The sequence below is a fragment of the Gymnoscopelus microlampas genome (assembly GCF_963454915.1).
Source record: "Gymnoscopelus microlampas genome assembly, chromosome: 11".
NCBI lineage: Eukaryota > Metazoa > Chordata > Actinopteri > Myctophiformes > Myctophidae > Gymnoscopelus > Gymnoscopelus microlampas.
In genome coordinates, this window is record NC_139948.1 from 10,004,570 (window position 1) to 10,022,610 (window position 18,041).

The window sequence follows — 18,041 nt, forward strand, 5'->3', positions numbered from 1 at the left end:
AGACCTGCCTGCTTATTTCTAGCACACAATCTGGCAACACATGTTAGTGTTTAGCTGTCCACAGACAGCAGTACATTGAGCGCATCTTCAACAGAGCAGACAGACTCTAAACGCTAACTAACAAGGTAGCACAACCCTTTTTTATATAAATATTACAACCACTTTGCTGTAGAAATGTCGTTGTCTGTTGGACAACAATTACAATGAATGCACGTCTTCGTCTACTAGACAGCCTTTAGCCGCTGTTGCACTCACATCGGCGACCTATCGAATTATGTTATTCCCAGAGGTCGCTGTTTTGGAATTTCGACAGTCGCAAACGAGGATATTATTATTGTTGTTCTTATTAATATTAGTATTGTTTTTATTATTGTTGTTGTTGTTCTTCTTCTTCTTATTGTACTTATTCATATTATTATTAATTATGTAAACTGGTGTAATTGTAATTTTTTGGAACCACTGTAATAATAAATTATTTATATTGAGGAGAAACTATATTTCATCATAGCCCTTTTCTTTTAGTCTGGACACACTTGAGAACAACAGTAAAAGAAAGCTAGAGCAACAACCAATGACCAACCGCTCTGTCGCCAGTTTGCAAACGTAAAAGCGTGAAATTGGGACGCCTATCGTCACTTAATTCTACAGGTCACTCGATCCGGCGTAACGTACACTAGCAGGTTACAGCTACAGTGTCATGATTGGACATTTATAGTTAACGATCTCAGGTTTGTTTACAATTCATGTTGCGTGTCTGCCTTCTCAACAATCTTGTCAAATAGGCTCTATGCACAGCAGCAGCAGCCACATTATCACTTCCTTCACAGGTGTTACCAATGATACTAATGAAGGCTCTGTTGCATTTAGTGTGGCACAGTGGTTCTCAGATTTTTCCATTTCCACGACCCCCATAACTCCATTTGGTTCCATTTGGACACTCTCAGAGTTACACACCCACAAGGGGCCATTTGGAAACCCCTCATGGTCCCTGGACCCCAATTTCAGACCCACTGGTGTAGCAGAGTGTTTCCAGTGAGCAACATCCACAATATCAGCACCCTGACTCTGTTTGACCAGAATGGAACAGAGCCTTCATTAGTATAATTTGTAACACCATATGGTTGCTGGCATAGAGCCTATGACAAGAGGTAACTGTAATGTGAGACAATCCATTAAGAAAATGGGATATAAGCTTATCCTGTAGATATCAAGGCTCATACAATGACTGATATTCAGTGGTGGAAAAAGCACTCACATTTTTTTACTTAAGTAAATGTATCAATAGTACTGCAATGCAGAAATACTCTGTTACGAGTAAAAGTCCGGAATTCAACATTTACTTGAGTAAAAGTACGAAAGTATCAACATGTACTTAAAATACTAAAAAGTAGAAAGTACTCATTATGCAGAATGTCCCATTTCACAAGTTTTCAAATGTATAAAAATCTTTTGAAAATAGCAGATCTACAAGCTCACAATTCGTCGCATTGCAAAGCATTGTGAGCATTTTTCAAATGGCCAAAATGAATGTAGGGTTTAAGTGATTACTGTATGTTTTATAATGATAATCAAAATCTACAAAGTAACTAGCAACTAAAGTTTTCATATAACTGTAGTGGAGTAAAAGTACAATATTTGCCTCTGAGATGTAGTGGAGTAGAAGTAAAATTACTGAAAACTGGAAATACTCTAGTAAAGTAAAAAAAAAAAAAGTACTTTGTTACTTTACACCACTGCTGCTGATATTCCATACATTGCATGTGTGTATGGAATACATGCAATATTATTATTATTGTATTAGTGTTATTATGTGAGGAATATCAGCCATTCTAGGGCTACAGCAAGCCAGACATCATGTTTCATCTCTTAATACACCTGGACCCCATGGGTCCTTAGGCTTAGGGGGTGTCAGGGGGTCCCCAGCAAAATTATTGATAGTTATGAACCAAATGGTCCCTTACCAGTCAGTCTGTAACTCAAAGACTGTACAAATGGGACCCGTGGACCCGTTTTGTACACTCTCTGATTTAAATGAACACAGTACAGTGTATAATAGTCCATATTCACACGGTGGCCATTTTGGAATTTAACATTGCGTTGCTGTGGCAACTGGGGTGGCATTTCATTGACTTAATGGCAATATGGCCGCCGTGTGAATATGGTCTATAGACCAATTAATTGTTTACTAACATTGAGACTGGATGCGCAGGTGATTGTTTCACGCAATCAATTTCCAACCTGTTGTTTCGGGGTGCGCTGGTTTCAGCACACCCCAACCCCCTCTTGTGTGTTGGCTAGTGTGGCACGTCCTGGCGAGACCTGATAGAATGGGTTTCATTTAGCGCATACTGGTTGCACGCATACTGGTTCTTATCAGTGTGACGTCGTCTGTTAAGGGGTCTATTGGCTCTATGCACAGCAGCCACATCACTTCCTTCACAGGTGTTACCAATGATATAGTCTCGCGTCACCAGACAACTATTCCACAATCTCTGAATGCTAAAATAGAGTCTGGGACTACACTTCCCGAAAGCTGTGTAACGGAAGTTGTTCAGACCGGAAAAACATTCGACCAATCACGACGCGGTGCCCGCGGACCTGTAGTCCTAGTGGAAACAGAACCGAGGCGGAAGCATAGTCATAGGAGCGGTAGATTCATGTTATTTGTGCGAGGATTGTTTATCACAGAAAACTGAGAAAGGTATCATGGAATTAACGCCGAAAAAACTGTGAAAGAAGACACTAGTAGACATAAACGATATTTATGAGATTCGTTGATTCCAGTCGGACTCATTTGCGCCACTGCACAATGCTGAAACGGACGTGGGTAGGGGAGGGGCATCCGCTTTCCCCTTACACATGATCAGAGCTTCCGAGTCCCAGACTGTATGTCGGAAACATTTGTAAATTGTGGGAGGCAACAGTCTGGTGACGCGAGACTACCAATGATACTAATGAAGGCTCTGTTCCATTTAGTTTAGCACTGTGGTTCTCAGGTTTTTCAATTCCCACGACCCCCCCACAACTCTGAGAGTGTACAAATGGATCCAAATGGACCCTTACGGGTTGGTTCCATTTGGTTACACACCCGTAAGGGGCCATTTGGAAACCTCTTAAGGAACCATGAGGGTCCCTGGACCCACATTTTAGACCCACGTACGTGGGGGTGTAGCAGTGTAGAGCGTTTCCAGTGAGCCAACATGCACAATATCAGCACCATGACTCAGTGGGTGCGTTTACATGCACAATATTTATTCATTCAGAATGAACTCATTCCGAATAGAAATGTATACCCAACTGTTTACATGTCACCTGAATAAAAGTATTCCTGATCCTCAATCGTTTACATGAGCAAAGCATTCATTCGGAATAGAACTCTGGTCATGCGCAGAGTGCTTCGGGCCAGGTTGGGGGCGGGGGACGGGGGGAGGTGGCGGGGGTGTTTGACAGGTAAACATATTTATTATTTACCTCTGGCAGCCTTGGTAATGAATAATAACAATTAAGTCACGGCTGCCAGAGAGAAATAATAACAAGCCACAGCTCACAATCAATCAAAGCTGCCAGCTATATAGGTAAATGAGGAAGAAGAGAAGAGAGACAATAAAACAAGTTAAGAGAGAGAAGGTAGAGAGAAGGTTTGATAATGGAAGCACACCGCATCCTGGCTACGGCCATTGGTCTGCTATTGATGAGTTTAATGCAGCAAAATCAGCTCCTGTTATATTTGCTGCTGACCCGGAGGAGGAGCCGGTCGGCGGAGAACTACGGGCGTCTGCGACTTGGGCTTGGAGCGCCAGACTCCACATGGCTTGCGCCTCTCCCCCCCCCCACCCAGAGAAGCACCAGGGGGCAATGGATGAAGGTCCGCAGTAAGGACTGGTGGGAGCGGATTGTGCTCACGGAGTACACTGACGCCGACTGGAAGCAGGGGCCGTGGCCATAGTCCTGTATAAACTTGGGAGCTGCGGGGAGTACCGACTTGTGGCCAACCAGTTTGGGATCCACAAGTCGACTGTGAAAAAGTTCCTATACATGTTCTGTAAGGGCATGATGGCCGGGCTGGTTAGACAGCTCATACGTGTACCAAGTGATGAAGAGGCAGTGGAGATAGCGGGACGGTTTGAGGCAGCCCATCGTATCCCCCAAATAATGGGGATTATCGATGGCACTCATATCCCCATCCTCCCGCCCTCTGATGGTTACAGTGACTTTGTCAACCGCAAAGGCTGGCCCTCTTATGTCCTGCAGGCTGTGGTTGACGACAAAGGCATGTCTACGTCACCGCGCTAGCCAATGACACATGCGCAAAAGAACAAATGTATACCAGTCTGATACCAGTGCGTTTACATGGGCAATGTAGCCCGATTCTATCGGTATATACCAGCCCTTCAAACCCGAATGAAATTTCATTCGGATCAGACCGGTATGGCCATACCGATGCGTTTACATGAGCATTTCTATTCTGAATGAGCATTCATTCCGAATTGAAGTGGAATAAACCTGTCCATGTAAACGCAGCCAGTTTGACCAGAATGGAACAGAGCCTTCATTAGTATCATTGGTAACACCTGTGAATGTCTTCACAATATGGCTGCTGTCTGCTGTGCATAGAGCCTATCTACAGTGTAGATGGGGTCCAGAGATCAATCCAGAGTATCAAATGGGGGGACCTGATGTACCAGGGTCCTTGAAATAAAAAAAGAGTAGATTTTTGATGTGACTAATTTGTGACTAAAAGTCCACATAATTATCGTTGCTTGAAATTCAGTGGCTGTAGGCCAGTATGTGCTTGGGCCTCAAAGTGGGGTCTGGGGACCCCCAGGGGGTCCAGCTAAATAATTGGTAGTTAGGAACCAAAATGAACCATTTCTGTCATGTTGATTGATTGATTGAATTACTCTATTTGTCAGAAATGTAAACAGAACGTGGTACAGTAAGAGATTAAAGCTAAAAGGATCTTACACAAAAAAAGTCCTGGGGACTTGTTTCCATTGTGGTCCGATGTTCAGTGTTGTAGTGGTGATTTCTTTTTTAACTGTCGTGGGATGCTGTTAATGACGTCGTGCGCACTTCGTGTATGCATTTGAGTGTAATGTGATTAATTTGACTTAGTAGCAGAAATAGTTGATCTACAAGCTTACAACGCTATTTCTACTGTTTTGAAAATTATTTAATATGTCAGTAATTTCTTTGTATGTTTAAGTTATTTGTCATGTCTGCCCTGTGCATTTTTTTTTTACGAAGCCTAAAAGGTAAACATAAATTAAGTTTATTCCAAAAAGCACAATCAAATCGTTAATCGCAATTGTTTGTGTGACAATTAATCGTCAACTTAACCCATTTAGACCGGAAATAATCTGTGTCATTTACAGATTTCTTTGGCTATAAAAAAATAGCAGATCTACAAGCTCATAGCGCGGCACCGAGAGCTTGTAGATCTGCTATTTTTGAAAAATCATGAAAATGTGTGCAAATCTTTGAATATATATATATTTTTAAAGCGAACATTTGTAACTCAAATCTTCGCCTCTGAGCGATTCTACAAATGTCTTCTAAATCCTAACAGTTTTTTGAAAAAACATGTTGCTATAATAATATCAGTGGTTCTCAAACCTTTTTCAGGTCAGGGACCACCCAAAATGATATGCTTTGGCCACGGAACTATGGAAAATGGAAATATGTTGTTCCAGGGACCCCCCAGAAGCAAAGACTTGAGTTACAAATGTTTGCTTTAAAAAAATATGTTCAAAGATTTGCACACATTTTCGCAATTTTTCCAAAAATAGCCTAACGAAATCAAAAAATGACACACAGATGCATTCCCCATCTTATTGGGTTAAATGTTGTGATCGTTGACAGCCCTACCTGCGACTGTGGCGGGTTTAAAGAGCAGCAGGATAGGGAAGCAAAGCCGAGAGGCGGCAGCTGCCGGCGGTGCAGCGCGCCTGGTGGACAAGATGGAGGGCAGTCCCGAGAAGCACGCCTCGGTGTCTGCCCAGGAGGCCAAGGAGCAGGGGAACAGGCTGTTCCTGAGCCGCAAGTACCTGGAGGCCGCTGCCTGCTACACCAAAGCCATTGTAAGTGACGCCCTTTTTACGCAGTGATGGGAAAAGTACTACTTTTTTTTTACAGTAAAAGTATCAACACTGCAATGTAGAAATACTCTGTTACGAGTAAAAGTCCGGAATTCTAAATTGACTTTAGTAAAAGTACAAAAGTAATGGAATCAAAATGTACTTAAAGTACCAACAGTAAAAGTACTCAGATTGTCCCATTTCACAAGTTTTCACAAGTTTTCAATACTGCAATGTAGACTGCCGAAAAATATCGATTTTTATCTATCGATTAGTCACCCCATGGAGACTTGAATTCATGGATATGTTTTTGTATTTGTCGCATTCCTAAGCCAATAATTTGATGACCGGCAGCGGTTCCGGTAGGAGCCACAAAGAGTCTCCTTTGCGTCTCCTACTGGAACCGCTGCCTACCGGTCCGCTGGTCATCAAATTATTGGCTTAGGAATGCGACAAAAAAAAAGAATTCAAGTCTCCATGGGGTGACTCAGCGATGGATTTTTTTTTTTGGGGTGGTAAGGTAACTAAAGCTGTCAAATAATTGCTAGTGGAGTGAAAAGTACAATATTTGCCTCCGAGATGTAGTGGAGTATCATAAAACGTACCGTATATGCCATACATCCCGAAGCACTACACCAACCAATCTAAAAGTAACCCATTCCGCTCCCACCCTCACAGAGCCACATGCCATCCATCCCAGCGTACTACACCAACCGGGCGCTGTGCTACGTGAAGCTGCAGCAGCACGACAAGGCCCTGGCCGACTGCAAACACGCCCTGGAGCTGGACAGCCAGTCGGTCAAGGCCCACTTCTTCATGGGACAGTGTCACCTGGAGATGGAGAACTACGACGAAGCCATAGGCAACCTGAAGAAAGGTGTGTGTGTGTGTGTGTGTGTGTGGTGGGGGTAAATATATATACAGAATTTGGAATATTGCAATCCCAAATATAAACACAAATTAAAACAGAATAACGTAAAATATAATAATAATCAACGATCACGATCTTAAGCACTGACTGTAAATAGGGACGGTAAGAGTTTAAAAGTGATGTAAAGTGTCATGAATGAAGGACTCTTCTTCAGCGCAGTCCCATTCCCGTTTATACCATTTGGAGCCCTTGGCCTTGCAGCCTCTCACCCTCAAGCACTTACCAACTGACGTCACTAAAGTCTGTGAGGGTGCAGGGCTTGAGGGTGCAGGGCGGACATTGGAATTGGACCAATGAAGCATACGGACATAGGTGTCACTTATAAATGGGAACCTAGGTACCTCACACAAAGCGGTCCGGGTGAAAACATATATCCGGTTGTCATATCATACTGCCAACACTTCTTTTACACAAGAGGGTCACTAACTGTTTAGGACTAATGAACCGAAATTAAGTCATATAAAAACTAATACAATATTAATGGAATAAATCACTTAAATAAAATCTATAATTGTTCTTAAGTTCTTACTTTATTTTACAATACCTAATTTAAAAAAAAAAAAACATTTGAAGAGAAGAAAAAGTCATACAGAATGAAATATAGACATTTAATGTACAGTATGTTACAATACATGTTTTAGGCCCTATATGAACCGCCCACACATAGGACTGCAACTGTAAGGTTAAACGTTGCCCATCCCTAGATAATAGATTGTGTCGACAATTGTCATATGAAATGTGCTATGTAAATACACTTGACTTGACTAGTTCAAGTGCTGTGCTGTGTTACATTGATAGAACACACTGCGTACAAATCATGTGTAGTAAATTGTTGCTGTAAATCGTTGCTGTCGGGCAGAAACCTCGTATCACTACCATATTTCAACTTTGTAAATTAAGTGTTGCACAAAACTAGTGAAAATAGCTGATCTACAAGCTGGCTGTCGATGGCTATTGTCACTAGTTATAAAGAAGGAACGCTTTTGGACATAGAAGGTTCCCACCCGACAGTGACAGTTATATAGTGATGTAGTCCTCATGAGACACTAGAGACATATTTCATTCATGTTCCGACGTTCAATGCCGAAAAATGCGATGAAATTGTAAGTCGCAATTATTTGTACAACAATAGGCTCTATGCACAGCGGCCATATTGGAAAGAAATTGGGCCCCTTCCCTACTTCCTTCACAGGTGTTACCAATGATACTAATGAAGGCTCTGTTCCATTTCATGTAGCACAGTGGTTCTCAAACTTTTTGATTTCAAGGACCCCCATAACTCTGAGAGTGTACAAATGGAACCAAATGGACCCTTACGGGTCCATTTGGTTCCATTTGTACACTCTCAGAGTTACACACCCGTAAGGGGCCATTTGGAACCCCCTCAAGGAACGATGAGGGTCCCTGGACCACACTTTGAGACCCACTGGTGTAGCAGAGTGTTTCCAGTGAGCCAACATTGCACAATATCAGCACCCTGACTCTGTTTGACCAGAATGGAACAGAGCCTTCATTAGTATCATTGGTAACACCTGTGAAGGAAGTAAGGAAGAGGCCCAATTTCTCTCCAATATGGCGGCTGAGCATAGAGCCAATTAATCATCGACGGAAATCCTGTCTGTTGCTGTAGCTTACAACCTAGCCAAAGAGCAGCGGCTGAACTTCGGCGACGACATTCCCAGCGCGCTCCGAATCGCCAAGAAGAAGCGCTGGAACAGCATGGAGGAGAAGCGTCTGAGCCAGGAGAACAAGCTGCACGCCTACCTCACCAAACTCATCCTCACCGAGAAAGAGAGGTGGGTGGAAAAGGCCCGTTGTTGTTGGCAGTGGTGGAAAGTAACTAAGTACATTTCCTCAAACAATTTTTAGGTGTTTTTTTAACTTTACTGTATTTCCAATTTTCAATACTTTTACTTCTACTCCACCACATCTCAGAGGCAAATATTGCACTTCAGCCCTATTTCATACATAGGCTATTTGAAAATAGCCGATGTGACGCGTTGTGAGCTTGTAGATCTGTTATTTTCAAACATTTTAGTACTTTTACTTTTGGTACTTTAAGTATATTTTGATGCCAATACTTTGGTAATTTTACTCAAGTAACATTTTGAACACAGGTCTTTTACTTGTAAAAGAGTATTTCTACATTGCTTTTACTTAAGTAAACTACCGGAAGCCAGAACATGTGGGAAAGGTGGAGCGAGGAGGACTCGTTTTTGTCCGGTACGGGAGACCCCGGGGACGGTCTGGTCCTTGCCCGTTGGGCACGGCTATTTTTGCCGAAGAGATTTGGTGTAGATGGAAAAAGTGGTCAAAGTGCAGTTGTAACTCAAGTCCAGTTCTACAGGGGTTTAAGTGGTTTAGGCCTGCAGTTAGTGGGTTAGAGATGCATTGTGAATACATTGGTTCATGTCTGCTCCACAGAGAGCTGGAGGGCTGCAGACACAAACAAGATGACAAGTCGGAGGACGGCAGAAACCAACACAACCTCACCACCATCCAGTCCAAATATGTACGTTTGTCACCATGATGATCAGTTAAAGGGATAGTTCATACAAAAAATCTATCAATTTTCACCCCGTGGAGACTTGAATTCATGCGTATTTTTTGTCGCATTCCTAAGCCAATAATTTGATGAACAGCGGACCGGTAGGCAGTGGTTCCGGTAGGAGATACAAAGGAGACTCTTTGTGTCTCCTACCGGAACCGCTGCAGGTCATCAAATTATTGGCTTAGGAATGCGACAAAAACTAAGAAAAGGGATTAGGGCTATGACATTCTAAGGCTAGTGAAGCCAAAAAGTGCTTTTTGGTTTAAAAAAAAAAACAGTTCAAGAGTTCCCTCTCTCCTGATTGGATTAAAGTGGTAACCCTGACCTAAACATGTATTTTGTGTTTACTAAAGACAGGGAGAGACGTAGAGACCCCTGTTCCCGAACAAACTCTATACTAGCAATGATTACTATCAGAATATAGAGCTATTTAAAACGACACCTCCTTTAAATCGGACTGCTCGATGCCAGCTGCTTTCTATAAACCTGCCGCTAATAAGTTCAATTTGGTTAAATGATCACATCATTTCAATAAATGTATGTTTCTATCAATGTTTCTCTTGTAGGATAAATACATTTCAGACATGGAGGAGCTGTTCTGTCAAGTCGATGAAAAGAGGAAGGTTAGTACTGGTGACTGCTGGTAACTTTAACGTTATACCTTCACTCTCAGCAATCAGGAATGCTCAGCTGGCTTTTAAACCATTTACATTTATGTTTCATAAATGGTTGAAATTATGTAACTGTTAATTTATTTTTATAAATCTTTTCAAAATAATAATAATACAATTTGAACGACAGTAGCTGATCTACAAGCTCGCAACGCGTCGTGTTGTGAGTTTGTAGAGCCTGTACATTGAATTTATATTTCCCCAGATGTATCGGTAGTAGGTGGAGATCTCTGATTGTTTGGCAATCAGAGGCTATTGTGGTGCAAAACAAACAACTTGTCGATGTAACTGGTTTCATATCGTTGAATGTGGAATTTACACCTTAACTTAACTTGAGAGAGAACAAGAGCAACAGGCTGCAGGTCTTGACCGTACAGATCCAGGCAAGATATTTCCTGAAAAGACTGAGCTAGACGCAAACGCAACTTGTGCGTGCGTGTGCATGTGCGTGTGTGTGCGTGTGTGTGTGTGTTCTGACAGAAGCGGGACATCCCAGACTACCTGTGTGGAAAGATCAGCTTTGAGCTGATGAAGGAACCTTGCATCACGCCCAGCGGTATCACCTACGACCGCAAAGACATTGAAGACCATCTGCAGGTACACAGACACACTATTCATTTGAACCGCCAGAGCCGGCGCTCCCTATTAGGCAGAGTAGGCAGTTGCCTAGGGCGCCACTAGGGGGGGGGCGCAAAAAAAAAAAAAAAAAAAAAAACTTTTTTTTTTTCTTTTTTTTTTTCCAGAATCTAGGTGGCGCTGTGGCAGAAAACGGTGGCGGTGCGGGGGGGGGGGCGCCAGGAAAAATATTGCCTAGGGCGCCAAATTACCTAGCACCGGCACTGTGAACCGCGAACACTATTTCACTTGTTTATCCTGTATCCTGCATGAGTTGTCATCTCCTGATTGGATGCAATTGGTATCCCGACCAAGTGTATTTTCTGCTTGTTTAAAAAAGGTGGAGAGAACAAATGGAGAGTCCATAGCAATGTAATATAGTGCTATTTAAAGCACCACTATGTAACTTTCCTGTATGACCCCAGATTTGAACCTGGGTCTCCTGCGCAAGTGCTGACATTTTTACCACTGAACTTCTAGAGCCTGCCTGCATGCTTTCTCTGAAGACAAATTGAATTTTGGCCTTCAGGTCAAGGTCCGTGTCAAACCAGAAACAGGCCTTGTGTCAAAGCAGGTTGTGTCCAACCTAGACACAGGATCTGAATGTCTCAATCAGAGCATGTGAGCGGAGTGGAGCGGGTGGAAATGCCGCTCGGTGCCTGGTTTCACGCTCACTATTCGCTCATGTTGACCGCTCCGCTCCCCGTCGCTCACGTTGATTTGCGCACCTCTCGCTCCATGCTCCGCTCAAACTGGGCCAAAAAGTTGAAATTTGAATGAAATCTTCATCAAGGACGTGCGCTGTGCACTGCTGGATGTCTGTGTGTCTCTGAGTCCGTGCGACCGGGCATGCTCAAACATTAGGTGCGCGGCCCCCGCCGGAGCGGCTTGGAGCGGCAGGCGGTCCTCGCTCCGAGTAGCGCTCCAACCTTTTTATAAACCCACTCCCGCTACGTTAAAAATCGTCCCGCTCCACTCCACTCACATGCTCTGGTCTCAATAGAAGAGCAGGGAGACCCAATACAACCACCCCAATTGTACAAGTTCTATTGTACTAACTAACTCTACCATACAGATTGGACAAAATGACATTTTATCCACTAACAAATGTAATGTTTATAGGACATGCCCTAGAGTCTAATTGTTTGATGTTTACTTCCAGCGGGTCGGCCATTTTGACCCAGTGACCCGCGCCCCGCTGACCCAAGACCAGCTCATCCCTAATCTGGCCATGAAGGAAGTCATAGATGCTTTCACCATGGAGAACGGCTGGGTGGAGGATTACTGACCCCTGGCGGACACAAGAACATCCTACACAAAAAAAGAGCGTCCCCATTCTGGGGGGCGAACGTTGAGCGATAATACTACTATATATTGTTGCTGACTGTCGGGCGGAAACCTTGTATCTCCATATTTCGACCTTTTTATGTTTTGTTGTAAATTGAAGCCCCTACTTCATCATACAAGAGTGTTGCACAAAAGCTATTCTCTTTTTAAAATAATCAAAAAAGCAACGGTTTGCGTTTACACGGTTTCCGCCCCGACGGCAACAACATTGAATGTAGCGGCTAGGACAGCGGCGAGATCGGCCGCTGACAAACCCACCGGCCGCTGTTTTGAAAACAAATACCACCGTCCCAATGCGAAGGACCGCTCTAAAGTCTTTCCATTGATTCTGCAATTTTGTCATTCGTTTAAATCGGGAATAGTTTCCACCCAGTTTTAGTCCCGTGCATTGAATTTAGATGTCTTATACACTCAAACAGAGGGTTGGTATAGGCAGAGATCTCTGATCGTCTGGCTATATACGCGGGACTAGTGAAGAGGCATGCCATTTTTTGAATGACATTTTTTCTGACATTCGCGGAGTGTAATCTAATATTGTTTCTTATCAAATAAGATTTAAGCCTCAGAATATATACCAAACACATTACTGAAGTAAAAAACAATGTCACTTGCAGACAATCATTTAGTGGGTGGGCCACCCTTTTACGCCTGAGTTAAACTGCACTTTGCGCATGGGTGTCATCATCACACGCTGAGGTTGTACACCAGATCTGCTATTTTCAGCCAGGTATTAGAAATCAAGATAGCCCCTCAACTGAGACTGTACCACGTTCACGCCACCTTTGTCATTTCATTATGTAAACCAGGGGTCCTCAACAGGGGGTCCCCAGAGATGCCGCAGGGGGGGGGGGGCTAAATATTTGTGTGATAGGAACTTTATTTTTATTTTTCAGCCACTTGAACCCTAGCATCCCTATTCACAACGCGTGCGGCGCGTTGTAAGCTTGTAGATCGGAAGGTCAAGTTTACAAAGTATTGAGGGTTAAATGTCTCTCAGCTATGGGGTCCTTGGCCTGAAAAAACAAGACCCCTGATGTAAACGGCTGTACAGTTGCCTATTTTCTGTTCATAATGTGACGTATTACAAAGTCGCTCAGACCGTGCCTGCTGACCATGCTGTAAAAAGCACATTTCCTTAGCGAACGACATCGACTTAGCCAAGTATACGCTCTAGATTCTGAATTTTCTTCTAATTTGAATGGAATTATCCGCCCTCTGTGTGCAGTGATCAGCGTGACCCTTCCTCCGTATTACACCTCCGGCTTTAGTCAGTATCACGCCTGATTTATGCTCAGTTGCCTGGACAAATAGCAGATCCACAAGCTCACAACATGTTGCGGCGCGAGCACATTGCGAGCTGGTAGTTCAGGTTAATTTCTGCATGCAACTAAGCATAAAACTCAGGCTTTTAGACGCGCACTCAGAGTGTCTTATGCACATATATCAATACAGTGTGTCTCCATGGTTTGCTAGGGCCAATACTTGCTTCTTTTTGCACATCGGCAATTAAAAAAAAAAAAAAAGTTTGGACCAACTGAATGAAAAATACCCACAAGCGCAACAATCCATCTGACTTTGAATGTTAATTGAAAGATGGTTGAGTTGCCAATGTACAGTATAGTTTTAACCCCTACAGCAGTGACTCTCCCAACTTTTTTATTTATTTCAAGGACCCTCAGTTTGGTACGCATTATCCCACGGACCCCCTATAACTCTTTGAGTGTGCAAATGGAACGTGTCCATTTGGTTCCATTCATACACTCTCCGAATTAACAGACCTGTACGGGTCCATTTGGTTCCTAACTATATTGATAATTTAGCTGGGGACCCACCTGTTGTGGGGTCGACGGACCCCACTTTGAGAACTGCTGCCCATACAGTATGTGTATTTACAAGTTTACCGGTAGCTTCAGTAAATTTGTCCCTTGTGCGATATATAACGTGTGATTGTTTCTATCAAATTGTAAATAGTGTTTGTCTTAGTTCTATTTGAGAATCATAGGTATAAGCGTTGCGGTAAGGAATTGGCGTCACCGTCCTTTGGAGCATTGTGCAAGTTAAACACAATCGTCTCTGTCGGGTGGAAACCTCACTTGTCCAAAACTGTTGCTTTTCAGAATTCAAATCCAAAAATAGCAATGCACGTACTGTAGATCTGCTGCTTTTGATACTCAATGCACGTACTGTAGATCTGCTGCTTTTGATACTTTGTGTAACGCTGTTGCATGATCAAGTAGGGCGTTAATTTACAAAAAAAAACACAACATTTTTAAATATGGACATAAGAGGTTTCTGCCTAACGGCAACGATAACGTAAGTGTCATTTTAAACATAACACGAAAAGCTCATAAATGTGTGTTTGGTAGATGTCTGTTGTTACTGCCTCTTGGCCTATGTTGTGTCAATGAACAATTTGCAGTGGTGGAAAAAGTACTACAAAGTAAAAGTCTGGTATTCCGAATTTACTTGAGTAAAAGTACAAAAGTATTGGCATCAAAATACACTTAAAGTACCAAAAGTAAAAGTGGTACTTTAAGTGTATTTTGATGCCAATACTTTTGTACTAACCCATAGAGCTTAAGTGGTTAATGTATGTTTAGTAATACAAATCTAAGTCTAAAAAGTAACCAAACTAAAGTACTGAAAATTGGAAATACTCCACTAAAGTAAAAACAATACCTCAAAAAATTGTCCATTAAGACCTGGAACTGTGTCATTTTTAGATTTGAGCTAAACAGCATTAATTTACACTTTGGGCTATTCAAAAATAGCAGATATACGCCGCGCTACGAGCTTGTAGATCTGCTATTTTTGAAAAATCCTGAAAATGTGTGCAAATCTTTGAATATATATATTTTCAAAGCGAACATTTTCAACTCGAAATCGTTGCTTCTGGGGGTCCCTGGAACAACATATTTTGATGGGGATCCGCGGCCAAATACATATCATTTTGGGGGTCCTTGACATGAAAAAGATTGAGCACCACTGATATAGAAACATACGTTTTTCAGAATACTGTTGAGATTTAGGAGACATGTAGAATCGGCTTCAGGTCTCAATGGGTTAAGTATAGTACGTAAATGTACGTAGTTTTTTACACCACTGACAATTTGCCAAACTCCCCTGGCCGAAACAGATCATTCTGTGGTTGCTATTGACTCTTGTTTGGTGGATGGTTTGAAGTATATATCGTTGCTGTCGGGCAGCATCCGGCAAAGTAATTGTTTTGGACATATGAGGTTTCCACCTGACAGATGATATATTATATTCAATAATAAAGGTTATTGCCAAGAAGCATTGTTTTACTAACAGAAATGATCTATCAAACACACACAAACTTTTCTGCTTTATGTTTATATTAAATGTATGAATATTAAAGTGCTGTATTGGCTGTTGGTGTGGGTGTGTTTTCAAGGGAGGGGGGGTTACGTTTTAAATTGTAAATGCTTACTGTTACAAGGTGCTGCAAGCAACAGACTCAAGCTGAATGCATCACAAGTTACTGTTCTAACAAAATGTATGCGCAAATAAATTCCAGTTTTTACTTGAGTATTTCTTTGGTAAACACTTACCATGTATTCCATATGTCTATAATGCATTATACTGTAATCTGCAATCTAGTCTACACTGTATAATACAGCTATAAACTCTAAGAACTACTCATGACGCTTTGTAATAATCATAACACAAAAGCTTGTTATAATGACTTATAAAGTCAAGTATTAAAATACTTCATACGGTAGTTACTGGGCAGACTTCCTATGCATCCCGTGTTCATTCCCTATGGTTCATTCTCCTAGTTGGAGGGACAGCGGATGCAAACTGCATTTTATGGCATATGTGACCTTTTACAGGTATAGTCACTGGTGGATTGGTCTATAATATTTGAAATATAACCCCCAAGAATGAAACCAAGCCATTCTGATGCAGAACATACCTTCCAGTGACCAGGTAGTAGCTACAATCACTTTCTGGCTGGAAAGATGCTTCTTATGGCATTTAGAAGTGTCTAGGTGACTATATATTTTTTCCAACAAAGTAGACTAGTAGAGTGTGGAGCATCCTCCACACCTTGATTAGCTCTCTATAAGCAAACTGCATGGGGTCCATCAACGTAGCTGTTTGCAATGTGAGTTCCTTAATAATAATAATAATAGCTTGAATTCATATAGCGCCTTTCATAAACCCAAGGACGCTTTACATCAAAAACAATGAACAACCAAGAAACAAACAAACAACTATATGCCATAAGCCTGAGAGAATAGATCTCTTTTCAAGGCAGCCTTAAAAGAGTCCTGTGTTGGAGCATGGCAAATCCCTATTGGGAGAGAGTTCCACAGGTTTGCTTGTCTTTACTCGCTAAACACTCCATGCATTTGCTTGGTAGAGGAGTGAGGGCAATTGGTCTAAAATTATTAAGCAACTTTGCTTGTGCAGTTTTAGGCACTGGTGCAATGGTTGCCATTTTCCAGGCCTGCATGGGGGACAAAACTGATATTAAGGAACATCTGGAATAGCTGGGGTTTTTCGACACCCTTCCCATGGCCAAAATTAGGCTTAAGATAGTTCAGTGCTTAGTTCTGGCCTAGAGCCCAGCCTATTGTATCCGGTCATTGCCACACATCACACACACATACCGTACTTGCAAGCACGCACACAGGCCGTTTCCAGATTATAATGGGAAATATTGATATCCAGTCAGGGTGAAGTCTTGAGAATTTATTAAGAAGATTCAAGCATTCACAGCAAACTGTAAACTCCAGTGTGGATGCACTGGAGTGTCTTCAGGTAAACAAACCAACAACCAACAGTATGTGTATTAACAGGGTATCTTCACATTTCTAAAGTGACAATTTAAGAACTTTTAAGAAATTTTTAATACCGCTAAAATAAAATACGAAATCACACCATTTCTGTGTCAAAAGAAATCAGCAAACTATACATTTCAAAATATTGGCCAAAGTGTGAAATATTTATTACCTGAGAAAGAGGCAAATATGTTCACAATATTTATCTGCGGAACCGAGTCAAACAAAATGTAATGCCTCAACTGCAAGTCCAAGTGCTTGTCAGGTTGGGGGGTCCCCAGTTCAAATCAGATCTTTTTGGGGGGTCACGGCCTGAAAAGGTTGAGAACCACTGATCTAACTAACTCATTGAAACTCTTATGACACTGTTAGCCAGTGTGGAGACACTGGTGTGTTTTCAGGGTTCTCAACCTGTGGGTCGGTACCCCTAGGGGGGTCCCCACGTGATTTTTTTGGGGGGGAGGTCCCAGATGACAGTGAAGTGACAATTTAAGGACTTTTAAGACTTTTTTTAATACCTCAACATAAAAAAGAAAAAAAAGAAAAAGACCATTACAGCATCAAAAGCAATCAACAAACTATACTATAAAAACTGGACAAACATTGGCCAAATTGTCAAATAAAGAGGCAAAGATTGTGATTGAGACACGACTGTCATTGCAAGACTGTCGATTGACAGCCTGTCAACACTTGACATTCCCACAATGACAGAGAGAGGGAGGAGACCTTTGCCAGAAATGTAGCCTACTCTATGCTCTTTAGATAACTCAATAAAAGTATACAGCATATAATAGTCCGCACTGATGTCTTCTATTATTTACCTGAACCGATTATCTGATGAAGGTTGCAATAATTCAAATGTAGTGTTTATTCATACGCTTGTCCATGCGGCTCTCATTGACTTCTAAGCATTCCATCACTATTGGCTCCAGTTTGCTGCTTAGTGCCTAGAACATTGAGCTCTCCACAATTACCAGTACAAAATCAGCAATGGCATTGGTGGCTGTAGCATCAGACTGTTGGATTCTGACACCTCTGTTC

General features: G+C 42.1%; 1 protein-coding gene across 1 annotated transcript; it reads left to right on the forward strand.

Annotated features, from left to right (window-relative positions):
- The first annotated feature begins 32 nt into the window (after nt 1-32).
- On the forward strand, nt 33-15,744 carry LOC311054961 (E3 ubiquitin-protein ligase CHIP-like). The gene is made up of 9 exons (XM_084071009.1): nt 33-125; nt 5,863-6,080; nt 6,756-6,954; nt 8,639-8,804; nt 9,433-9,520; nt 10,126-10,182; nt 10,711-10,827; nt 12,008-14,730; nt 14,767-15,744. Exons 2-8 carry the CDS (start codon nt 5,961-5,963, stop codon nt 12,131-12,133), a joined length of 873 nt encoding a protein of 290 aa, XP_083927135.1. The 5' UTR covers nt 33-125; nt 5,863-5,960; the 3' UTR covers nt 12,134-14,730; nt 14,767-15,744.
- Nucleotides 15,745-18,041: the final 2,297 nt, after the last annotated feature.

Coding starts and splice junctions, on each gene's coding strand:
- LOC311054961 (XM_084071009.1), top strand. CDS start 5,961: ATGGAGGGCAGTCCCGAGAAGCACGCCTCGGTGTCTGCCCAGGAGGCC. Junction 8,805..9,432: donor ATCCTCACCGAGAAAGAGAG/GTGGGTGGAAAA, acceptor TCTGCTCCACAG/AGAGCTGGAGGGCTGCAGAC. Junction 9,521..10,125: donor CCACCATCCAGTCCAAATAT/GTACGTTTGTCA, acceptor TTTCTCTTGTAG/GATAAATACATTTCAGACAT.